Genomic DNA, 27,454 nt, shown 5'->3' on the forward strand with positions numbered 1-27,454 from the left:
CTTCTGACCTTCTCACTTAACTCTATTTAGGATTTGATGCTTACTTCACATCCCGGACACTTGAAAACAACAGGAGAAATGTATGGTTTGCCGAATACTGGGAAGAAAACTTCAACTGCAAGTTGACAATTAGTGGGTCCAAAAAAGAAGACACAGATCGCAAATGCACAGGTAATTTCCTTCCCGTTTTCCTCCTGAGTCTTTGCATGGAGGGCATTGAGACATTTGCACGACTGACAGAGGAAGCCTAGTTGGAAACAAATTGGAAAAGTAAATTGAATTTTACTAGATTGTTCAGACAAAAGAATAGAAGCATAATTCTGGCAAGTCAAAGGATGTGGAGATAAGAATATATTCTTTTCAGCCTGTCCATCTCACTGTAATTGTCATTTCTACTGATTCTTGATTATCTCATTGTTTTAAACATTCCTGTTGATAAATATTGGATCCTATTTTATCCAGAAGAATAAAGTCATTTTCAAATAAACAAAATCCCCTGAGAAATTCCATACCAGGAGCAATGGTAACTGTTATCATCTGCAGTATTTCGGTTTAAGTTAACAAAATGCTTATATTTAAAATAATGAGTATAATTAATTATTTCCATAATGTAAAAGTGAAGGAGATATTTGCTATTTATAATATGCTTAAAACGTTCCCTGGTTCTCATACACATGTCTTGTAAATTTCTTCCTAATGAAAAATATATTTGTGGTAAATAAAGGGGAACACAGACATTCGTACATTTAGTCAGTTCCAGATATTTATTAAGTGATTTCCTTTCTACTAAGTACTACTGTAGGCACTGATGGTCTTGGTGTGAATCAGGCAGTCAGGATCTCTGCTTTTATGAGGCTTAGGATATAGCACAGGAGTAGGAAGTAAGGATTGACATTACTCCAGTGAATTTGTCATCTAAAGTAGAAAGAAATAGGGACATATACAAGAGGAACTTCAATTGTATTGAAGGCATGAATGTTCCCCTAAGACTTCCTTGAAAGAATAATATTTGAATCAACATCTGGAAAAAGGATTAGACAACAGCTAATTGATGAAAAAAAATTGGTGAAGAAAAATCAGTGATAAAGGAAACCATGGTACAGATCTGTAGAAAAGGATTAGTGTGACTTTAAGAATATAACAAACAACAACAACAACAACAAAATGGGAAATGGAGTACATCATCTTTGTGGAAAATATGGGGAAATCTAGGGAGAATGAATGGGGTAAGTATGTAACCTCCAAAAGAAGACGAAATGCTACCTTTTATTTGATCAAATTTGATCTTTATTTGCAATTAATCTTGTATTTGTCACTTGAGTATTGAATACTGTGGAAGACTAAATAGGCTTATTCTGCTGTCCACTTGCCTTCAATATTTGTGACAGTGACTTGAAGGCATCTCAACACCCTAGAGTGTACTCAATATGATGAAGCGTACTGAGGGCAAGGGCACAGGGAAAGCTAAAGCAGGAAAGTCCTTAGTACATGTGCATGAGAAGCAGAGCTCAATTCCCAGAACTCATACTAAAGATAAGGAAAAGGTAGGATGACAAGCAAGTAAATTCCAGCACTGGAGAGGCAAACATAGTTCAATCCCTGAAGTTCATGGACCAGCCATCCGAAACTAAATGTTGAGCCCAGGCCTATGTGAGGCTTTGTCTCAAAATGTAATGTAGAACAGGTTCTAAGGAGGAATGAAACACAAGATTGTCCAGATTTACACACACACACACACACACACACACACACACACACACACAAACACAAACACATTCACACATACACACACACACACTATATACATACCTACACATACATGCATGTTGATGTCTCCTTAGATACTAGTTTATTTCATTTATATTATTCAGTTTATCATTGCAAACTAGTTATTAAATTTTAATCACCTGAATGTTGTCCATTATGCTCTTCATTAAGTGACTTGTTAATTAGATAAGATATATATGGTACACAGTTCTTAAGATTATCATGAAGGATTTGAGAATACTTAAGAGTCTATCTTTTCTCAAAGAGGTTTCTGTGAAAGAGAAGATGTACGACAGAGAGAGAAATAAAAACACTGCTGGAAAATCAATAGAACACATATATTGGAAGCATCATGGTTTAACTAGAATGTCAGAGTAACCACATGCTCTGTTCAAACCTCAATATATAACAGCACAGTGTTCTCAGAAACATAGTCTTTCTATTGTTGGAGAGAAAATGAAGAAAATTGATTCAATGTTGACTAGACCTAGGTGACACAGAGCTTTCAAGTGGAAACTGAAAAAATTAGTTTGACATCTGGATAATTTGTCTGTAAGACAGGGAACACTGAAGTGTACGACAGTATGCAGATGATGGATGACAGTTTCCAGACTGTTTCTGACATCTGATGTTCCATAAGAATGGTTGGAGTTGGAATGAAATGTCAGATGGAACTTAGGCTTGTATCTATCTAAGGCCAAGACTCTCTTTTGGCAAACTCTAGTCCAAGAGGTTCCATGGACACCACATCTTAGTGCTTAGCATAGAAGAATTGAAGTTTATAAAAATCATTATGGCCAAGCTACCACCAGAAACAGAAAATGTGTTTTTTGCCTTTCTGTTGTACTCATTCCATGGTTGCAGTTTCTAAATTATTTGATCCAAAGCTATCTTCTTGTTGAATTAGTAAAAGAATTCTAAGAGGAAAAATAATTTTTTGAGAAATGAGAATAATATTCACTTCTGTAGAATTTTGGTTTATGGTCATTCTTATAGCAAATATCCTGAGAAACCATCTAACCAATTGTCCCATATATTACCCACATTCATTTGGTATGTCTGTAAGGCAAGGTATAGGTTCTTAATTGCTCCATAGTTTTCAAATATTCCAAAGGTCCTGTATACCCAATTCTAACTCTAAAACCTATCTGTTTTTCCTTAACTATCCTTTGAAGTTGTTTTCTCCTCAAGAACCCAAACATTGGTAGCCAGTGACCTTGAACATGGCTCCTTCTGGATAATATTCAGGAAAGGAATATTTGTAAGATGATCCAACCTTTTACAGAATGCAGAGTCCTCAAATGATAGGTATTAATATCATTTATCATATTTCATAGTAGGGTTGCATTATCCCATGAAGACCGCATTAGAGTCACACACTGGGAAATAGAACCTGCCATCCATTTTGACAAAACACACACACACACACACACACACACACACACACACACACACACACACACACAGAAATCCCACATGTCCTTCAGAGTCAAAAGAGCATATGGCTTCTGTTCAATAGTTGTACATAGGACTCCTGACTCTAAGCCCACCAACTGAGTATGTATGAGTCTTGGCACATTACTGCTAACTCGGAGATATGGTCCATGTATTATATTACCATATTGAGGACAATAGTTCTGTGAAGATGCTAAGAAGAGAAGAAAAATGAAATGACATCTCAGGAAACAAAGTTAATCTCCAATCAGGAAAGTATCTATACCCATATAATTATTAGTTTTAGAATCAATGCAGGCAGGGTATGCCATCAAGGCCTATCAGTGGGTTTCCCTATAAAATCTTGGAAAATATTGCTTAACTTCTCAAAGCTGTTCTTCCTGCTTGAAATGAAGAAGGGAACACAGCTTTGGAAGCTGCTGTGGGGATTAAATTACACAATTCAAGTGTAAAATCTGAAGTGACATTAGCACATGGTCCCAATTCAGCGTTGCTAGCACTTACTCACCAATCTGGCCAAATGCAATTGCCTGTGAGGAACTCATGATTATCCTATTGTTTATGTGAGGTCTAAGGAAGAAAGGGTCATATATCAAAGCTCAAGAAGAAAATAAAACCAGAAATTTAACTAAATGTACAGGTGGAGATGAGAGCATTTCAGGGATGCCAACTCAATACTACTGTACTGAAGTGCTAAAACATTCACAAACAGGCATGAGGCCATACTGAACTCTGAGTGGAAAACTCATTGTCAGAGAAAGTAAAGCACTATGACAGAGTGTGTATCTAGGCATTCTCTGGCACAGAACTAGCCTGACTCCTCACTTCCCATATTTTCCCCTGTATTCAAAGAGAAATATTATATGTACAAGGTCTCAAATGTATCCTTTCTGTTTAATACAAGTTTCCAGCAATCTGAATGTGTTTGCCTATGCCGGCCGTAAAGAAATATCTGTCTCTTATGTCTTGCGGCTCACGCAGAACATTTGTCTAACTAACATGACTGTTCTGCCACGTACCACTTTGTGGACACTGGTTCATCACAGTTACCTCTTCACAGAAAGGAAGGAACTCAGCATTTAGGAATCCATCATCTTGTGAAGGAACAATTGGGCTGTTAGAGATTTGTTTTCCTTCGGCTATGACAAAGGATAAATAAATGAATAGAACCATTTTCCCCATAACAATTCATTGTCTTTGTTGCTTGTGTTTTCTCTCTTGTATTATTCTCTGACATTACATCCTGACTGCCTTTTTCCTTCCCCACCTCCTTGCAGTCTCTTCACCCAATCTCACCTCTGCCTCAGATCTACTTCTCGGTTCCCTTTCAAAAAAGAGCAGGCCTCCCAGATATATTAAATAAACATAGTATAACAAGTTATAAATAAGACTAGCTACATGATACAAAATTCAGTTTGATTTGTGTCCCAGTGTCCTGAACCAATATTACCCATGGAAATATCTAAAAATTTGAAGAGAAGACACTGTTAAATGCCTACTTTTGCTTATTTGGTTTGTTTTTGAAAATCATTTAGCTGTGTGACTCTGCTTGGCTTGGTATTTTCACTGTAGTGCAGGATGTAGGAAGTCTGCTTCAGCCTCCTGACTTCTTGGATCATAGATGTGAGCCATCCCATGTGCACTTTAATGTCCTTGGTTGTAGTTAGTATTCTTAAAGTTTTTCCATCTCAATACTGAGGGTTTAAGTAACGTCTTTTAAAGGGTTTTTAAATAATTATTAATTAATGTATTTATTTTATATCCCAATCATAGCTTACTCTCTCTCTTCCCAGTTCCTCCCTCTCACCAACCTTCTACTCTCCTTTTCTCATCAGAGAAGCTCCCATGGACACCAACCTGCCCTGGCACATTGCTGTAGGACTAGGTACTACTAATATGGTTACATGAGGCAGCCCATTTAGAGAAAACGGACCCAAAGGCAGGCAACAGAGTCAGATACAGCTTCACCTCCTGCTGTTAGGAATCCCACATGAACTGCACAGTAGTTATGTATGTGTTGAAGGCCTAGGTCAGTCCCTTGAATGCTGTTTGGTGGTTTTAATAGGCTTTGAGTTAAAAAAAAAGTTAATGAAAAAAACCCTGTAAACCATATCATTCATTAAGATCTCATTTGGATTTTAACCTAAACACTACTTGTAGACTTTGATCACGTGACTATGAAGATAAAGGAATTACATTTAAGAAAGCAAAATGCTGAGGCCACATATGCAGGAAGGATTTTTGACTGAACTAACAAGTTTTCTCCATCATTTTCTGATTCCTTTCTGAGTTAATCTTGATATACAGATGTTATGTGGTGGCAATTGATTTAGATAACATTATTTTAAAAGTCCACACCATAATGCACATTGGTGAATAGCACATAAGTCTTTAATGTTTCAAAAAGACTTTTCAAAGTTGTTTTAATGACAAGCAATAGGAACACATTTTTACTCCTACCCAATTTCTTCAGTAGACAAATAATAAACTATAATATAGTCTTTATGATAAAATATTCTATAGTTGCATGTTAATGTGGCTCTTTGATATTTTAATCACATGACTAATCTCTAAAAGTTTTGTGAGAGTCTTTCTGTTGTGGTCCTTTGAATTGTCTATCTACTTAATTCCTAATTCTGTGAAAATTGGTCATGTCAGATTGCTTGGAATGTTTCATTTGTATCTTTATTTAATGACAAGTATTAAGAAGTAAATATATGTGGACCATCACATAAATATTGAGGCATATAACTTTCGACTTGGTGTATCATTTTACAGATATTGCCTGGATGAGTTTACTTGTACAGTTTTGATAAATGAGTGAGCAGTTATCTTAGGCTTCTCTAAATTGAAGTGAGATGAATATCACATAGGAAATCCTCACAGGTCTCAGAAAACCTCTAAATCCTTTTGAAAATATGGGGATATTGAGTAAAATTTATGTGGGCATATAAAAGGAGAATATGTCTCTAGACTTTAGGTTGTCATGAGCAATAAATGCTCAGAATCAGAAATCAGGTTGGCATTAAGTCATATTACCTGTGATGCCAATTCTTTCTGTTAGGGGGTGCACATGCAAGGGTGTTTCAGGCTCGTGGAGTCCAGAGGTCAATGTCATGTATCATCCCCCATCACTCTCCTCCTGATCATTTGAGAAATGGTCACTCAGTCAACCTAGCATTCACTGATCAGCTTCACTGGCTGCAGTTAGCTGTGAGGATATGTGTGTCTCTACCACTCAAGTGCTTGTGTGACAGACTTCTGTGTGACTACACCTAGCTATGACCTTTTTCACCTAAATATTGAGCATCTGAACTCAGGTCTTCACGACTGCATCATGCGCATTATGTTCTGGGCTTTCTCCCCAGGCTCCACCATGCTGATTCCACAGCTTTTAGTATCATTCATGTATGTATGAAGCTATATTCCCTTGTACTCGTTTAGTGACAATAAAGTTTATTTTAAATGTTTAAAAGCAAAAAGTCGATTAACTTCTTCCGGTGGTCTCACGTTACCAGCTGTGCCCATTGTTAACTATTCGTTGGACTGATCTGAGAGAACTGTGGCTGACATGGAGGCAGCCATTCATAGTTTTTTTTCTATTGTGATCAAACAACAGTGATGAATCTATAAATAGGATCTTCAGTTCAAGAAACACACTTTAGATTCCTTTGCACACCTTGCTTCTGTTCCTTACATCTTAATTTTAGTGCTCCACGGGGAAAACAAAATGATCCTTTCTCTGCATTTTATCTTTCCTTTGATGATTGAAACGTATCCATGACTTCTCTCTATCCACAACGCAGTCTCTAGACCTCTCTTATTTCTTCGTACCCTTGGCAATGAAGCCATGGCAGCTCAGTAACAACTGGATCCTGTGTCTTACCTGGCCTCAGTCTAGTTTTGAATGCTTTAAGAACTTCCACATGAATCTTTACAGTAGCATTTCTCAACCTGGGGGTCTCTACCACTTCGGCAAACCTCTGTCTCCAAAAATATTTACATCACGACCCATAACAGCAGTAAATTAAATTTGTAAAATAGCAACACAAATAATTTTAGGGTCGGGGTCACCACAATATGAGAAACTTTATTAAAGGGGTCCACCACTAGGAAGGTTGTGAACCTTAGGTTTAGGGGAAGTTAAAGAGCTTGGAACTTTTAGTTGCATTTGCCAAATGTTTAGTTCATGCATCTCCTCAGCCACTCATTTCTCATTGTCTCTTAATAAACAGTTTTGTAGAGGCTGGGAAAGGAGACAAGCCGGTCACTATTTGAGTCTGAAGAAATCTTTGGTATATAATTTACTTCCTTAAACCTTAAAAGATTCAACTTTGAATATCAAAGCTTAAACTGGACCATACTGCTTTTAAAAGGCCAAAGAATTGTTTACTTGTTTGTTGACTTAATTTTATTTCTCTCTTTCTCTTGTGTTCTAACTACCCTTCCCAAAAGAGTTTATTTGAGAGTTTAGCATAGAAAAAGATAAATTTAAAATTTGGAAAGAAAAATAAAAAGCTCATGCACTAATAAAACACCAAGCAAAATATTACCTTCACTAAACAATATCACCACAAGCTGTCTCTAGCCTTATGTAGTAGAAGATTATGAATGCCTTCTTACAGAGTAAATGAACTCTGCCTTCTTCAACTAGCACCATGCAGCTGAAAAGGGATCATTGTAATATGCCATTTTGATTCACATTATTTAGAGTACCAGGAGGTTCTGCATTTAATGCTGTGTAGAATCCAGGAACTATTAAAACTGTAGAAGCATCTAAGGTCCTAAGCAAAACTACTTCTACTGATGCTAGGAACCATTTTTAAGTGAGGTGTGTCATGTTCTCTCATGAACTCTAGCATGCGATGGCTTTTAATGTGGGAATTATGTCTCTTTCTTATTTGGAAATTCTGTCGGGCTGAAGGTGTTAATGAAAAAAATGTTTTATCTTGGGGAATTACTGCCCATGATTCTTCTAGCAAGAGTCTGTAAACAAAGTGCCCCTTACAAGCAACATAAGTATTATACATTAGATGCTTTGTGTCATTTTAGTAGGCATAAGAAAGGGCTTTTGAATGACTTACCAAGTGTCATTAAGCAAGTCGGAATGGAATATAACTTTCCTTAGGAAAGGAGGTAATAGAGGTTGTCATCTACCTCCTTTCTGTCCCTGGGGAGAAATATGGGCTCTAAAAGCATTTTTGGATTTTACAGTGTATACAGCATTATACTCATTTTCGAGAGAATAAAACAGTGCTCACCAGATAAATATCAACCACAAATAAAAAGCCAGACACCAACTTTGTAGAGCTAGTTTTAATAGCACCAGCCTCTTTGAAGAAAGGGACAGGAGATCCACAGAGGTAGGCAGGTGCTTGGAGGGTTTTGGATCTGCTGCTTCTCAGAGGCTCTTCCTCCTGAGCACAGTTGCTCTGAGATGACTTTGCACAGATTCAGCCATGTAGCAATATAAGGTCCAAGCTGCAGGAAGATGGAGTCTCACTAACTTATTCATGATACACATGATGACAAGGTGGGGCTAAGGGCCGGCTCATCCTATATCTGTGTAAACCTCTTATGACCCCCTCATCTGTAGGATCACAGATCAGTAGTCCTCACTACCTAAGATCGTTCACAGAGTAGACAGCAGGTACATGGAGAGATCCTCAGTGACTTTAGGTACCATCTTGCTTGATGGTGGTGACTGAAGTAAATCATGGCTTTGTAGAAAAAAATAATTGAATACCTATGCTTTCTTCATGTTCAGTCACATTCTTATTTTACTCTGGACACACAATACTTCCTAAGTCATGCTGTGTACGTGGCTGTGCCCTTCTATACATTTAAATCATTCTCACTGAGTTCCAATCAACTCAAATCAGTGAGCTACATAAGGAGGAAATTGTCTGCTTTTTGCCAATGGAAGCAGGTCAAAATTCAACCCAGTTTCATGACTTGCCTGAGAACATGACCACTGGTGGGGGGAGGGGAGGAACATATGTGCCCTTAGGGGCACAGTGGCCTTCTCCTACATTCAGTTTTCATTCATTTGCCCAGCCCATGTGTATTGATCGTTGCACGGTTGTATTAGTCCTATGCTGGTCCTGTGGTTAGAGGTAGGATCTTTGGTATTATAGCAGTGTTTTTCCATAGTGGAGACAAAAAGAAAAATATAAATAGATCTGTTAAAGTACTATAAAATGTATTTAGTGTTTTGAGAGAAAGAGAGGAGGTCTTCTGTATGAAGTAATAGTAAATAATTGTCCCAAGGACTTGAATCTATTTTATACTGTGGCCCAAAAGGGTACTTAAGAGGCCATCTTTAATCCTGGGCCTCAAATGACCCCTTTCCATCCTCATTACTAAACAGCTTATTGCTGACTCCATTTCTACTTCCATGAACCTAAAATAAGGCCATATTTTCATTTTATAGCCAGATGTTATTACATTGATGAAAAGCTAAAAATAGCTATTATCCAAAGAGAAAATAAGAGTCAAGATTATACAACGGGGAATTACAGCCATAAGTAGAATATTTTCAGTCTTCCTCCTTTCCTTGGGCCCTTTTTTGAGAGATCAAGGCAGTCCATAATAACACACCTGAGAAACCTCATATTAATTTTAAAGGCGCCATGACCTTCAAACATGGTCTGAGTCTCCAGCAGAGTTGGATAATTTACAATGAAAGGAAAATGTTCAATGTTGAGATATAGTCGCTTTTCCTTTGAGGAAAAACAAGCAGTCATGTGTAAAGCTCAGAGATGTTTGTAACAGAAGATTGCATATTGATTTTTTAAATTTTAAAGCAAAAGTGAAAAGAATATGCTATTACTAGGCAAGTGAAACATTTCATTTTCTATGGAAATAAATTCACAAGAATAAGCCCTTTATGTTTTACAGTGTCCCCGGTAGTAAAGTACACACACACACACACACACACACACACACACACACACACACACACACACACACAGAGAGAGAGAGAGAGACAGACAGACAGACAGACACACACACACACAGAGAGACAGATAAACAGACAGACAGAGACAGAGATAGAGACAGAGACAGACAGAAAGAGACAGAGAGACAGAGACAGACAGAGACAGAGACAGAGAGACACAGAGAGAGGATGTAAAGTTTTCTGTCTTCTTGCCTTTGTCCTTCTCCTTTGACGGACTCTTGTCTTGACACATGGTGATACATAGGGATCACTATAATATGTGATAATTATCTCCTTCCTGTGACTGAATGTTTTGTGCCAACATTCCTGGGAAGATGTGAAATGATCTTGCACTTGATCAAAACTTGGAATCAATGACAAATCAATGTAATGATACTATCAAATTCCAACTTGGTATGTCCGTGATTTTCAAGGTTACTTATATGAGTATTAGTGAGGCGTTTCATGCAGGAGCATAGAAAACTCAAATGTAACCAGACCAGCCTCAAACTTGCAATCATCTTCCCTCCTAAGTATTGCCATTATATTACATTGCCATAGCATTACAGGTGTGAGTCACCAATTTAGTCCTACATACCTTTGAATAGTTTCTCATGTAACATGCATAATATAGACACTCTGCCCATTGTTAGTTTGCTTGGGTGTTGCATAAAGAACTGTGCATAGATTTCCCACAATTTGCAGGCTCTCAGCTTTGCTACTGGTTGGTGAGTTTATATAAAACACATAAGAAATTTAAAACCTTATACCTCTTCTTTCCATGGGACTGTCCCCTTGCACACAGTTTTAGAAGCTCTGAAATAAAGAATGAGGACTGTGATGCCCCGTCACTTCCAATCATGTTTTGTTCCTGTCTCATACCAGCCATGAACCAAGTGGCCTTGCATCTCCATTACTGTCTGTTCCTTTGTAGACTGCTCTGATAATGCTAATTGTCTGGCAGGGTTTCATTTTGATTTGTACTGTGAGGAGGCACTCTGAGACAGTTAGATTGTGTAAGGAGCTGCGTGCAATGCCAGAGACACAGGAAGCTTTAAGTGTTAGCAAAATGTGCATTATCCATTTGCATCATTACCAATTCAAGGAGGATAAACAGTTTTTGGACAATTGAAATATATCACCATGTTTGCTTTCAGAAGCAAATACTAATCTATTTTGCCACTGGCAAAGCAACTGAAATGTTACCTCTGTTTTGATTTGTGTTTCTTGGAAAACTTGCAAGATTGAATATTTTTTTTTGCCTTATGTTTGGGTACTGATTTATCTTTTATGAGATTCACTTTAGAGTCTTTAAATTGTTTTAATATCCCTTGTGTCACTTGATCATCCCTACAACTCAGCAGAGTTAGCAGGACTGGCAATATTTACAGTCTACTAAAGAGAGATAAAAGGAAAGCTCTTACAGTTCCATTAAGTGGCTCCCCCAAAAGAGGTAGGTATCTGGCAGAGCCAGGACTTGGACCAAAACATTTTGCTTTCCTCTTGTAAACAACCATTCAAATAGCTGCCATCTCCCTGACTAGAAAGGATCCATGTCATTCTTTTAAACACAGGACAAAAATAGTACCTACCACTTTTCCCTCTAGTAAATTAAGCCCCTAGGAGTTGCTTTCTTTCATTCATTTCAAACGCTCAAAGTAAGCTATATAGTTTAACTACCTACTTAAAGGATTTATTAAGTGATAAAAATTGGACAGACTTAGAGGTGGCTTGGGTGCTGTAAATATTATTTGATGATTACAGAAAATGTAATTACAGATAAGCAATGTAAAGTCAGAGCATCATTAAGGCAGTAACCTGCCACATCTCAGACAATAATACTCCATCTGGTAGAAAAGAGGCTGAGAAGTTTTACCTGGGAGATGCACCAGAGACAAAACCGATTCTATCCAATGTAGTTGGCTCATGGGAACCTGTGTGTGTGTGTTGGGGATGGGGGTAGGGGAAATCCAATATCATCATTTATAAAAAGTATAAAATAAATGGGTGAAATTTTACTATATGTAGATAAAATGAAGAGGATCAATAGTGCCAAATGCTGGAGAAGACAAATGAAGCCAGCACTCTTGTACATGAGTATTAGAATAGAAAAAAATAAAAAAAATATAAATGGTTGAACCTGTGAACGGATCTGTCCCTTAGCATCTATCATGGAGAGATGAAAGCCCTAGGCCATAGGCTTTGTCCATGATGGAGAAAACCCTGTGGGGACATTTCCGACAGGGGGCATACCAGTGTACTTTTTATTAAGAGGACTACCACAATCTAAGACCTAGTCTTTCCTGATTCTTTGTCCTACAAGCAAAGACATTAAATATATTTGTAAAGAAAGTTGTGGGGTGGAGAATGTACCAGTGACTAAATTTACACACACATTTGATTGTGACATTTCCTTCAGCAGAACAATAGAAAAAAAGGTTCAGAGGCTTTAGAACCCCTGGATTGAAAAGGACACATTTTTACATATGTGACAGCTAAGCAAGAAGAGATTGTGTCCACGTGTGTGCAAGTGTGTTTTTCTCTGTGTGTGTGTGTGTGTTACACATTCTTAAGGTCAAAAGGATTTAGGTAAATTAGCATTTGTATTTGAAAAACAGTTGAAGTAGAGTTAAATAGAACTTCAAGATTTGGACATTTCTCAAAGGTGTTTATGAACAAGATCTTAGAGTAGGAACACTGCTATATTCTCCTTCTTTTCTTTCTCTCTCTCTTTCTTTCTTTCTTTCTTTCTTCTTCTTCCTCCCTGCCTCTCTCTCTCTCTCTCTCTCTCTCTCTCTCTCTCTCTCTCTCTCTCTCTCTCTCTCTCTCTCTCTCTCTTCTTTCTCTTTCTCTCCCTCTCCATCTTAAATTATCTGGTCACCTAATGGAACTCTCCTTCTTCGTCACCCATGGTCCAGAAAGAAAGACTGTAAATCTTTTTTTCCATCAACCTGCATGTTGTGTGTGTTCATTCCTTTCACTGTTCCTCGAAGCATCAGTCATCCTCTCATACTTCATCGAGCACACATGGACTGTCATTCTGCTAGATCACAAGCCCTGCTGTGAGTCTGTCCCTGTGATGAAATTCAAGACCCAGTCTTGTTTCAGAGGAGTTCAGTTGGATGTTTGTATACTTTTCCTTTCCTCTGGTGATGATAGTCCCTAGATTGTTCACTCATCTAAACTGGAGCTGAATCATGGTTTTGATTCTATTTGTTTTTAAAGTAAGCACTCATCAAACAGGCAATAAATAAGTCCTTTCTAAATTGGAATCTGTCTATATTTCTTTGTGTATTTTGAGGGAAAACGTGTCTATGACACAAAAGCATTCCATAAATCATTTACTTCACTTCTAGGAAGTAAGTATATATTCTTGTAGCACAACATCTCTGCCCAAGTACATAGCATCAGGTGCATGTGTGTTCTCCATAAAAGACCTGGAAAACAGAATGACTTATTAATGTTCATAAAGTCTGATTGTAGAGCTAGAAACCATGTGTTTCAGCAGTGTGTGACTAGAGCCCTGAGGGGCGATGAGAAACTGCAGTATGTCCTTTTGCTTTCTTTTTTCTCTCCTTCCACTCCTCATTTTATTCCTTGCCTTGCTATTCTTTTTCCTTCACAATCATTTTTATTTTTATCATCATGGAATCTTTCTAAAGAACTAAGAGAGAATTGTGGATGGAATCAACATGTATGTATCCATTGGCTATCCCAAAAGCTATCTATCCTTCTATGTCCAATGCATTTTCAGATATATTGGCCATACTTGAATTACTAACCTGTGGTGAACAGAAACCATGTTTTTACACCCATTTTTCTGTTAAATAGTAGTTGGTCTTTAAGATTGATATCCCCTTTAAACACACAGTGTATATGACTGGAGAGATAGTTCAACAGCTAAAAACATTTGCTACCAAACCCCAAAGACTGGAGTTCCTTTCCCATAAGTGCTATGAGGCAGCATTGAATTTCCCTTGAAAATACCTGTAATGCCATCTCCAAGGGAATACAAAACAAGAGGACTTCTATAGATTCTGGATTTTGAGCCCATGATACAAGCCCTGAGCTCAGAAAAAAACAATGCTTCAGAGGAACTGGGAGAAAGTAATAGAAGAAATTCACTCTGTGCACAGCTGTACACATCTTTGTAGAAAAGTGCTTACACAGATACATGTAACAGCATACAAAGGTCTAGAAAGTGGCTCTCTCATTTTCCAACCCCCACTTTCTTCCCTCTTTTGCCTCCCTTCCTTTTCTGACTTCTCATCCCCATTTTCTCCTTTCTTTCTTGTTCCTCTTCATTTACCTTTTTAGTCTATCCCTCCCAACTTTCTTCCCCACCACAGCCTCTATCCTCTTCCGCCTCCCTTTTTCCTTCTTTCTTAGATTGGTCACCCGATTGTATGTTGTATTTACTGTTATAACACACAGTAACACTGATCAAACTGGAATTTTGGTTTTGTATGTTAAGATCAGAAGAGAGAGTAATTGAATCACTATTTCAGAAGAAGATTATTCTAGATTTTAAAAAAATGAAAAAACTATCCTTTTTCTTTCTATTCTAAAAATATTAGGTGAAGTAAGTTTCACATGCATAAGTTTGTACACATACAATACTATTTTCTAAATTGAAAAGAATGCTTCCTGATGTTTCCTGTGTGGTCTTAGTACAGGAGCCAGGCCAATCTGGAACTCAGAGTTCCCTGTATGCATTCACCTTTCCAGTGTTGGATGATAAGCATGCACTACTGTACCATGATCCTCAGAACACGTTTCTTTACTTTGAATTCAGAATCTCACCAATGATTCTAGGCTTGTGTGAAAATAAGATGCAAAACCACATAAATAAAAGTGGCTTAATAAGACAGAAAACGCAGCTCCATGATAACTGAAACTGAATCTACATCTAAATAAACTACAAGCTAAAATCAAAACCAAAACCAAAAAGAAAACTAAATAAACAAATAAACAAAATAACCCATCCAATAACATAGTATAAGTGTGTTTTTATATTGGTTTTAAGAGCAAACAGTAAGGTTGTCTTTCCCAATTCTGTTACCTTTACCTTCAACAGATTGCTTTTGGTCATGAAATCCTGTTTATTCTCTCATAAGACCTTTCACGTGCTGGGGTCTATAAACCTTGATCTTGAAGCAAATGCCTTCTTCTAATTTCTCTCCCCACATACATTCTACCTAAGCCATACCCAACAATCCTGCTAGCCCTGAACTTATTCAATGTATGGGTCTTTGGATGGTCACACCTGGAAATTGAAAATGAAATTGCAAATCAAAAGACTCATAAGAAATAAAAATCTTTCCAGAACTATTCTAGGTCTCAAAGGGGCAGAAAGCGAGTTGCTTTGAATCCACAGTTTGGTCTGCATGCTGGGATTCTGTGCTTTAGTGGAAAAACCAGGTGGATGCCTATGCTTCAGAACTTTGTGGTCATCCTTCTTCAGTTGAATTCAGCTTGTGCACACCTTGTTAGAGGATTAGTTCATAAGACATTTTTTCCTCTTTACTCCTTTCTTGATTGATCTTTACTTGGAACTTGCCCGTTTTTCTGAGCGTTAACTTGCTATTCACACGAAGAGCAGAGATAAACACAGTGGTCGTTTTCAAAGCCAATAATAATAATAATAATTATTATCATAGTTATAATAATAATTATAATTATAATAGTTAGGGGCTAGATATAATAGCTCAGACAGAAGAATGTTTCTTGAGCATTCAAGGAACCCTAGTTTGGTCCAGAGAATCACACAAAGTGGATATGGTACATACCTCCTGTGACCCAAGCATGAAAGAGGAGAATACAAAATGTTCAGAACTTCAAGGTCATCTTTTGGCTGCAGAGACCATTCAAGGCTATTCTGGGTTAGACACTATGTCTCAAAACTATATGTATTTATAATGTCTAATGTGAAATTTGGAGATGAATTGTAACCCAGAACTGAATCAGACCATGAAAAGAATGTGAGAGGTAAGCCCCAAGGTGTTCCCTTTGGTATGTATAAAAGAGACATTCTTTCACTGTCTACAAAGTCCAGTAAAATAATAGTAAAGCAGGAAATAGGCATCAAGTAGAGAAAATGTCCTCCTTACTTGAGGATCTTTCAAGGGTTAAATGTCAGACCAGGAATTGTCATCTTCAAAGAGCCTGGCTGATAGAAAATCAGCCAGAAGCAGAATGCCTGTAGCTCGGTAACCCACTGTGAGCACATGAGGGTTTTCTCACCTCACTCGTCCTGGTCAATTCTCACTCATCTTCACCTACAAATAGGGATATAGAAATGCCATCTATCTTCTAGGCTCAACACAGACCTCCTCATGTTCCTTATTTTATATATGTGTACTCAGAAGGAAGTCCATGTGTTTTTATGCTACAAATATGTAAGTGTGATCATTGTGAAAGTTTGCAATGAAGTAGACTTCTGTAATTTGAATCTGTCAGTAATATTTCTCTTCAAAAAAGAACTGTGAACTCTTGAGGAGATCAGTCCAACTTAGTGGCTATTTACTCATTTCTTTTTACTATTTACTATTTCTTTTTTAATTTGTGGAAAGGATTGTGGCAGGCTCTTCATGAGTCTTGCTGCATTAACAGAGAATTTTCTTCATCTCTCAACTCTGCAGGATCCACCCTCCTCCCTTATGCTGCAGCATCCTATTTAGCTAGTATCTACCATTTTTGTTAGGAGATGAATCTACACTAAATTATGTTTTCAAATGCCTGGTAACACTATTTTCTTAACTGAGACTTTAATCTCAATTCATATATATGCCTTTATGATCAATATTTCTTTATACTCAAAAGGAAGATGACACAGTGGGTAAAAGACTTGCTATGCAACCAAAAGAAACTGAGTTTGGATCTGCAGAATCCACATGAAACCAGACCTATACATCTGTTTATACTAGCTATAATACCAAATGTACACTGGTATATACCATCTGTAGTACCAACAGTCCTAAGGTCAGACTTCAGGCAGACTTGTGAGAGTCCCTGAAAGCTTTGGGGCCAGAGATCTTTGCACTTTCAGCAAGGAACCAAAATATGCATTTTCTCCAAACCTATCAAATGAAAAAGAAATGGATCCCAGAGGACAAGCTAAGCAAATCCTTTAAAGTAAAGGATTCTGCAGGAGAATAAGTGCTAAACATTTTGATGATAAAAATCATGTGTCAATGATTCTAGCATGGGGAAGCTAATTCTTGTTCCATGGAAATTAAAGACAGTGTATTTGATCAAACTTCATTATATGAAATTTTAAAAGAATTAATCAAATCTTATTTTTTAAGGGTAGTGTATATTTACAAGATAAAGACAGGACTCTGGATAAAAGTAGCAAGCAAAATGTCAGGAGAGACTGGACTGTTAGCCTCTTTGCCCAGCAGACAATCAGAACATAACGCTTCTGCAATCTTTATCTCAGACTCAGAGACGTCCATGGTAAACATGATGGTGAGAATGCTGTAAGAACATGAAGGATGGGACCTAGAGAATCTCTTTTATGAAGTGAGATTAAAATGATGAGGGGTTACATGAAAATTAATTGGAAAGTATTTTTATTCTGCTGCAAGCCCTGCCGCTGAAGATATTTAACACTGCCTTTAAGCATGAGGTTTATGTACTTAGTGCTAGTCCTTCGGAGTGTTGTAAATTGGTGTGTGAATAAAATCAGCAGTTGAAGAAACCTAGAAATACTTGATATCAAGCTTTGGGTAATTAAACCATTAGTACATTGCAAGGAAAAATTGTAGTCTTTGCAAATTCAAACTGCTGATGCACCTTTGTATCCTTTCCCTGTATTCAGTTACCATGGCTATAATAAATTATTTCCTCAGGGCTCTAAATGACTATAGTAATTGCCGTGGAGGTAGGGAGTTGGGGTAACTGTGATAAACTAACTAATCTCTTCACCAAAGCCAATCAATGCTAGAATTTTGTAAGCAAACTCTTTCATCTCATTGGTTAAACTTACAACCCATGTCTCTTTCTACATTGCTCTACATGAAAATGTTATGTGACTTTTGCTTGGGAGAGAGGAGAGATATGTGAACAAACTTCTGCTTTCCTTTAGATATAGTATTATGAAAGACCAGACAATAGATAGATAGATAGATAGATAGATAGATAGATAGATAGATAGATAGATAGATAGATAGATGGATGGATGGATGGATGGATGGATGGATAGATAGGTGGATGGATGGATGGGTGGGTGGATAGGTGAGTGAGGGATTGGATGGATGGATAGATAGATGGATAGATAGATAGATAGATAGATAGATAGATAGATAGATAGATAGATAGATAGATAGATGTAGAGATAGAAATATCACGAAAATCAGGCTTAGTGGGCTTATTTACAGTAGACTGAGCAAAGGATCACTTACCTAAGTATAGATGAAAGGTTACTTACAGGTACATTAGTGACTGATCATGAGTGAGCACTTATAAAGCTTTTTCCCTGAACTCTCCTGCCCCCTGAATGATTCTCAGGCTGCTCAACTTGTCACTTGGCTGTACAGTCCCCATTTATAACCGTGGGGATGGACCTTGTGTCTCCTATACATTTTGCTATAATCCCTAGATTTGTTAGTTTTGTTTACTTTTGTAATTTTTTCAGAATCTTAAGGAGCTCCCCTCTAAGGGTCGATGCAAAACACTACCCAAAGAGAGAAGGTCATAGGTTTTGACAGATTAGGACAATCCCTGAATGTTTCATAAGGATTCAGCATTCCTCACTCCCAGTGGTTGCCATCAATATTGGAACAGAACCAAATATCCAGTAGGCAAAGGGCCAAGAGTTAAAAAATAATGGTTCACACGTAACCAGAACTTCAAAGTTATTTGTAGTTGCCTGTTGTGGTTCAAATTTGAAATGCTCTTTATATGTTTTTCCCTTCAGAATTTAGTATGCAGTTTGTGAAGCGATTTTGGCATATCCTGAAAACTATGAAAGGATATAGGTTACCATGTACAGGTTCACAGGAGTGTATTAGCCCTGGTCATGCAGTGTCACTATCTTATTCCTCAGAGCTAGCTGTACTCTGCCGCAGGCATGTTTGGCTGTGATGGATTGTTCAAACACACAGGGTCAGACAGACGGAAACCTCTAAACTGCCTACCAACATAGTTCTTCCCTCTCTTAAACTGTCTTTTTCAAGCTATTTTACAGCTTCCCAGTGACATAAGCAATAGCCATAGTAGGAAAATACAATTTAACTGATCTCGGTGGTTGTTGGTAAATGAACTCCCTCTTTGGTTCTCTATAACAAGGCTACAGTTTTCAAGTTCTGCTAGTTTGACAAATTTAATCCTAAGTCTTCCCAGAGCTTTAAGCATGTTAATGTATCTGGTGACTCTCCAAGAAAGGTATAAAGCCTGAAGTATTTTTCCAACAATAAAATATTTCATTACCATAAACAGTTCTATTATTTTTCAAAGTGTTCTTTCTGGGATAAATGTCCATATTAAAGCATGCTTGAAACTGTTCTTCAGTATTATTGGACTGAAATCATTTCATAGTGTGAGTTTATAGTGGTCATAATACCTCCAATATTGCCTTTTGTGAGTACTATAAAAACAGGAAAGATTTGCAAAGTATCATGTTAGAAAATTAATACTAAAGAACGAATAGGCTTATAAAAAGAAGCGAGATGGCCCTGTTACACAGTAAACACGACCTTACAGCATCTGCAGGGTGCTAAGATCTAATTGGTGAACTTGCTCTAAAGTTCTCTTAACACTGATTTCTGTTTTAAAATTTTGTGATAAAAAGTTGGAATAAGGTGAAATGTATAAAGTATTATTTCACATGCATAGATAAAAGCTAGTGAGGAATTAATGGAAAATGAAAACAGTCTTAAGAAGCAGCAAAACAAACTGGCTTCACTGAGACAGAACCTAAAATACACTTAACAGTTACTCAAGAGGGGTGAGAGAGATAGCTCAGTAGTTAAAAGCTCTGGCTGCTCTTCTGAAGGATCCAAGTTCGATTCCCAGTACCTACATAGAAGCTCACAAAAGCAAATAACTGCAGTCCCAGGGATTCTGACGACTTCTTTTTGCATCATCACATACTAGGCATGCATGTGGTACCCAGATGTTCATGGAGACAAAGCAGTCATGTAAAATATGAAAAAATAAACCTCCATGAGATAAACATGTAAATACAATTGAACAAACTGAAAACAAACTCCATTAAATGATACCTTGCACATCTTACTTTAAGTAAAGTTTCTGTCCAAGATAATTTTTTCATCTTTTTAAAAAATGTCGGGTTGGGGATTTAGCTCAGTGGTAGAGCGCTTGCCTAGCAAGCGCAAGGCCCTGAGTTCGGTCCCCAGCTCCAGAAAAAAATGTATTATGTCATTAATTTGCATCCCAAATGCTACCCCTCCCTCATGGTCTCCCCTGAAAGAGTTCTTCCCCAGCCATCTCTCATTCTCTTCAACTCTGAGAGGGTGGGACCCCTCTGGGTAACTCCCCACACTGGGACATCAAGTTTCTGCAGGATTAAAGGCACATCCTCACTTACTGAGGTCAAACAAGACAGCCCTGTGCTACATATGTAGAACCAGGGAACCTAGGACCAGCCTATGTATGCTATTTAGTTGTGGCTCCCCCTCTGCCAGCTTCCAGGGGTCCAGGTTATTTGACACTGTCGGTCTTTCTCTGTGGTCACCATCTCCTTCAGTTCCTTTCATCCTTCCCCTAACTCTTTCACAGGGCTCCCCAACTTCACTCCAATGCTTGCCTATGGTTATCTGCATCTGTCTCAGTCAGCTGCTAGGTAGAACCTCTCAGAGGACTGTGATGCTAGGCTCCTTTCTGCAAATACAGTATAGCATCATTAATACAGTGAGGGACGGTGCCTGCCCATGGGATGGATTCTCTGGAACTGGAGTTACAGATGTTTGTAAACTTCCATGTGAAATGAACCTCAGTCCAATGCAATAGGATCAAGTTTTCCTAACCAGTGAGGTATCTTTCCTTTCCAGAATATCTTCTCAAGCATGATTCAGCAATCAGAACTAATAAAGAAAATATGATTGTGAAAAAATGAATAACTTTTTTATCTGGGAAAAGATACAACAAAGAAAAATGAAAACTATAGAAAATGTTTGCAATTTATTTCTTATCTGTATAGTTAATGAATCTTTCTAAAAATCGAGGAGGAAATGAGAATTATTTTTTTTTGTACCAGTTGTCTAGATTGTGAACAATTGCCATTCTTTTTCATACTGAGATGTTAGAATTTCCATATGAGGAAAGGGTAGGTATTGGGCTATAGAGATGATGCTGTGGGTAAAGTATTCACTGTGTAAGTCTAAAGACCTGAGTTCTAATCCTCGGCATTCAAATAACAACTTAAGCATAACCACGTGCCTATCTGTAACCTGAGAGCTATGTGGAACAGAGACTAAGGATTCTCTACAGCTGGCTTGTTTCCAGCATACCATTCAGTTAAGTGAGAGGCCCTCTCCAAAGGAGTAAGGCAAAAGGCATGAGAATAAAATATAACCTGACCTCCTTGGGTCTCTGTTGTGTAGCTATGTGTTTATATGGCACAAACACACACAAATAAAAAATCATAAATAAAAGAGTTAGTCAGAAGTTGTCCATCTATAACTGATAAATGAATATTGAAATTTTGCAGTGTCTTCTGCTACTGTGGTAGGGAGGAAAGAAAATATTCCCTGTCTGTAGTAGCAAAGTAATACAGCTCTTCTAGAGAGTGTGCCAGTATAGATAAGCAATAGAGATGAATTTACCCTTGCTAAAGGAGTCCCATGTTTCAGAATCTATCTCCCAATCAAAAATTGGTCAAAAACAGGGCATGCACCCCCCCCCACCCACAGCAGAGCTCTTCATTACACAGTTTGGAAGTCAAGATAGTAAGATAAGCATGAGTTCTAGACTACTCTGGCCTACATAACACTAGATTGATTATTCTAGGATAACTGGAGCAACAGATTGCAAATCTAGATTTAAAACTCTGACATATGGAGAAAACAATTAAATATTCGAGAAAATTTCTCAGTTACGAGACCTAAAAGTTATTTTAACACAGCATGTATTATGAGTCCTCTGTGTGTTTTCAGAAAGAATGTTTGAGGTGATGGAATTTATACTGCTTCATTACAGCACAAATGTGCCCTAAGACAGAATAAGAAATGTTCATGTCAAGTAAAACATAGTCTTTGGATACCTATTTTTCATAGAAGGATGAGAGTCATGATATCATGTGCTTAGTGAATTTATAATTTATCTACCTGTTGGTCAGTAAAATATCCCAGTAAGCAAAGAGACACGCTGCATATCCTAATGAGTTTGGTCTCTATGGCCTATGTCATGGAAGGACAGAATCAACTCTTGCAAGTTGTAGTGACCTCTGACTACAGGAGTACAGAGAGAGAGAGAGAGAGAGAGAGAGAGAGAGAGAGAGAGAGAGAGAGAGAGAGAGAGAAATATTCATGATTCATGTATTTACACAAATACATATATGAATATAATTAAAAATAAAGTCATCTGTTATATAATGTATTCATTCCTCCCCTTTTAAAGAAAGGTTGGCTTTAAAATCTTGAACTTCCTACCTCTACTTCCCAAGCTGGGTTTACAAGCACCTCCCAACAACCTGAGCTGGATATATCATTTAATTCACAGATCATTTAGCATCTGCTAGATGTTCAATGTTGTGCTTTGTCATAGATAGAAAGGATACAAATAGTGAGGAATACCTATCTATAGTCTTATAAACACTGCCACTAAGGATAAAACAGAAGTTTGCAATGTTTAATTTGTTTGGTAGGCAAAGTATACTAACTTTGCACTTATATCTGGAATAGAAAATTCCATCAGGAAGGGCAGAAGCCAGGACAAAGGACTTCCTGGCAAAGGGAGCCAAAGAATGTATGCAAAGTCAGGGGTGACACAGATATGGAAGAAATGGAAAAAAATGATGCGACTTTGTATCTCGTGGTGATGTCAGAAGCTATCCATAAAGTCTTACCAACATGGTTGGATAAACATGAACTGGACAAGAGAAATACCAGGAGACATGCCAAAGTAGATGGGGAAATCCCACGAGACCTCAATTCTACACAAAGAACTACAGGCAACTAAGGAATGCTGGCAGCAGGAGAAATAGTCTTCTCCAAGGAAAAGTACAGAAATTGCCTATCCAATACCAAATGGTCATCCCTGAAAATACATATATACAAGTAATGTTATGCAGATTGAGTAGATTGTATTTAGGAATATAAATATATACATATATGCATTTAACAGCAATTCATGAAAAAAGAGACCATGAATTTGAAAGAAAGTTGGGAGAGTGAAATGGGAGGGTTTAGAAAGAGAGAAGAGAAGGATATAATTATATTATGATCTCCAAAATTAAAAAAAGTATGAAACTTACAAAATGAATATCAAACTTAGAATATCTGAGTGGCATTTCCAGTGTCTATGGTAACTGGATCTTTGTCAGCTGACACCATGATAGGGCAGATGGGGCAAGCTGAAGAATGACAGCCTCTTCCAGGGTGGTCAAGGGAAGAGGGTTACTTCATATTCCATGGGTGGAGGAGGACTGGTGAGACGTCTGAAAGAGTGTTCAATGTTGTTGTAAGCTCCGGCATTTGCAGAGATAAACATGGAGAATGAATCCTAGAATGGAGGCCTCTAGCCTCACATCCTGATGACAGATTAAGGGAGGATAAAACCCAAAACTTGGCAATGTGTCCAAAATGCTGTGGATTGTCTGAGGTAGAATTGGTCAGACTGTTCTGTACATTCCATCTCTGTGTGTGACAGTAGGGAGTGAAAAAAAATAATGAGCAAGTTTTCTGTTCTGACTACCTGAGTCTCTAGTAATGAACAGAATGGGCACAGGAGCACACCAGGAATTCAAGTTTGGGAAGGATAATGAGGTCAGGCTTGAAAATTTGTCTGTTACTATCTGTCATGTCCACATTGTCCCTTACAGAGCAAGCAACCATTAAAGATGTTACTATGGAACGCTCACCTCTCATCGGACTAAGATAGAAGACATGAACCCTTTGGTGCTGTGGAACATGCTACTCCATGTACCATGTTGGCTAATGACAAAAGCCATCATGACAAAAGCTCCTTTAAATCCCTGCTTCTGAGGCACACCTAATAAAAGAGTCTGTGTGACAACCTCCAAAAGAAAAGTAGAAAAATAAGATATAATGACCGTAGGCGGCTATGTGGCTTGCATTTTTAACTTCTGGAAAATTGTTACCTTCATGCATGTTCAAAAGAAAATGAAAAGGTACATTCTCCCTCAATGCTGATCTGTGTGTGTTTCTTGTTTTAATGTGCAGGACAGGAGCGAATTGGAAAAGACTCCAATTATGAGCAGGAAGGTAAAGTACAGTTTGTGATTGATGCTGTCTATGCCATGGCCCATGCTCTTCATCACATGAACAAGGATCTGTGTGCTGACTACCGCGGAGTGTGCCCAGAGATGGAGCAAGCAGGCGGCAAGAAGTTGTTGAAGTATATCCGCCATGTTAACTTCAATGGTAAGACTCCAATGTCCGTAGTGTTGGCCGTGCTTAGCAAACATTTCCTACTTCATAATTTACAGAGATTATAGGATGGCTTCACTATTGACTTAAGTAGGATCAAAACCTGGTCAATTATATAGTTTCAAGGAATGGAGCAAGTATGGGAAGGGTGAAAAATGAAACTTAGAAAAGAAAGTGAAGGACTACATACTAGAGGGATGTGGTATTGTCTTAGTTAAGCTTTCTCTTGATACAACAAAACACTGTGGCCAAAAAACAAGCTAGAGAGAAGAGGGGCCATTTGGCTCACACCACCATATTGTATATCATTATTGAAAGAATTCAGAAAAGAAATCCAAATAGGGCAGATCCTGGAGGCAGGAACTGATGCAGAAGCCATGGAGTGGTGCTGCATACTTGCTTGCTTCCCCTGGTTTGCTCAGACTGCTTTCTTTTTTTTTTAATTTTATTAACTTGAGTATTTCTTATATACATTTCGAGTGTTATTCCCTTTCCCGGTTTCCGGGCAAACATCCCCCTAATCCCTCCCCCTCCCCTTCTTTATGGGTGTTCCCCTCCCCAGCCTCCCCCCATTGCTGCCCTCCCCCCAACAATCTAGTTCACTGGGGGTTCAGTCTTAGCAGGACCCAGGGCTTCCCCTTCCACTGGTGCTCTTACTAGGATATTCATTGCTACCTATGAGGTCAGAGTCCAGGGTCAGTCCATGTATAGTCAAACTGCTTTCTTATAGCATCCAGAATCACCAACACAAGAATGGTACCACCCACAATGGGCTAAGCCTTCCCCCATAGATCACTAATAGAAAAAAATGGCTTATAGCTGGATCTCATGGAGGCATTTTCTGAAATAAGGCTCCTTCCTCTCTGTTCACTCTAGCTTGTGTCAAGTTGACACAAAACCAGTCAGTACAGATATGTCCTTTTCTTAGAATCTAGGTCTTTTACATGCAGCCATCTCAGGTTATGATTTACCCTAAACTACAAAATCGTGTTGTGATAGATTACCTAAAAGAGACTAAGAAATGTAAATGGAGAAAATGAATAAATAGTAAATAGTACTGGACGCATGGAGAGGGGTCTCAAATAATATTTTTCCTATAGTATGTATCTTTTGATGTCTTTATTCTTTCTATACAAAATTTTAATGGATTAAATCAAAATTCAATGTATGTGCAATGCAAAATTCAACAGAGTTTGTAACAAATAATTCTAACAATATTACAAATGACCAACAGAACAACAATAAAAGCAATTAAGAAAAATATGTATAGACAGTTGGGGAAATAATGTGATAGACTAGAGAAAAAATTTACCATATTCACGCATTGCACATAGAGTTAGGATTTCTGCTGTGATATACCACCAAAACCAAAAATCAAGTTGGAGGAATAGGGTTTATTTAGATAATATTTCATAGAACAGTCTACTATACAACTAGGTGATGGCAGGAACTCAAGGAAGAAATCTGGAGGCAAAGACTCTATGGGTGTGCTGCTTACGGACTTGTCCCCCTATGCTTGCTCAGCCTGCTTTCTTATAAAACTCAGGAACAGCCCCCAGGGCTTGCATCACCATCAGTGTGCTGGGTCCTCCCATATCAATCATTAATCAAGAAAATGCCCTATATGTTTGCCTGCAGGTAATAAGATGGAGGAAACATCTCAACCAAAGCTCTTTTTCTCAGATAACTCTGGTTTGTGCCAAGTTGACAAAAGTCAATCAAACAAACAGCAAAAGTAAACGAGAGCAGCTAGTAAATCTGCATTTGGTGGACATTCATGATTCTGATGATAGCTTATGCATAAAATAGAACTGAGAAAATATTAACTATACTGTTTATAATGAGAAGTATGTTGTTGAGGGAAATAAATTAATGGAAATTATATAGGATTAAAATTTCAGAATCAATGTGAACTCATGTAATATACAGAGAGGTATCAAATAGATACAAAAGCAGATATGCGTATGTATGATGTAGAGGTCAAAAAGTGATTGATGGCATCTCAAAATGAGTAAGAATACCTAGCACTAAGGTCTTCCTAGAAATATGATCTTCACACCAAAGAATCAGAACTCCCTTCAAAAATATAGTTTTATATATATATATTCCTCATTTTAGGTAAATAAATAAATATCTAAAGAGGCTGACACTTTAAAACTACCCTATGGCAGGGACCATTCTATAACTCACATCTCTTTCCAATCTGCTATGAAGTATTCAGCCTTCCTTTTGCATACTTACAAAGATTTCGCCTGCTCTTCTTGTTCTTAAGCATGGCTGTACTTCTCCGTAGCTTTGGTAGGAAATTTCATTTACCCCTAGGTGCTTTTCTGTAGATCATTAGAGCACAATTCCATAATTCTGATCTTCGGAGTCATAAACACGTTGTTTTAGTTAATGGTAAAAATATCTGGAAAGTGTCACAACTTCTCCAAATAGGTAACCACTTGTGGTGAATGGGAGTCTGGTGGGAGCTAATTTAGAGAATTTTCACTCCTAGTCACATTTCCTGCATCATACATAAATGCAGAGACCTGAGTACAATCACAATCTAGTTGTGTCTATACTAATTAATAGTCCTAAATGGGAATATTTCCCAGTGTAACGTTAAAAAGTTTGGGCTATAAAACTATGAATCACTGTATAATTAATTAATTAATCTAATCAAGGCTACAACTTTATCTAGACTTACTGATTCCTAGAAAAGAAATGAGAGTCA

General features: G+C 37.7%; 1 protein-coding gene across 3 annotated transcripts in view; it reads left to right on the forward strand.

Annotated features, from left to right (window-relative positions):
- Positions 1-27,454, forward strand: part of Grm7 (glutamate metabotropic receptor 7) — an 890,093-nt gene that overhangs the window by 567,455 nt on the left and 295,184 nt on the right. For all 3 annotated transcript variants that reach the window (NM_031040.1, XM_087659435.1, XM_087659436.1), the window contains 2 exon segments: positions 31-171; positions 24,529-24,729. In NM_031040.1, coding sequence (NP_112302.1) covers positions 31-171; positions 24,529-24,729 — 342 coding nt within the window.

This window comes from Rattus norvegicus, chromosome 4 (assembly GCF_021556685.1).
Source record: "Rattus norvegicus strain SHRSP/BbbUtx chromosome 4, alternate assembly SHRSP_T2T, whole genome shotgun sequence".
In the NCBI taxonomy this organism is placed as follows: domain Eukaryota; kingdom Metazoa; phylum Chordata; class Mammalia; order Rodentia; family Muridae; genus Rattus; species Rattus norvegicus.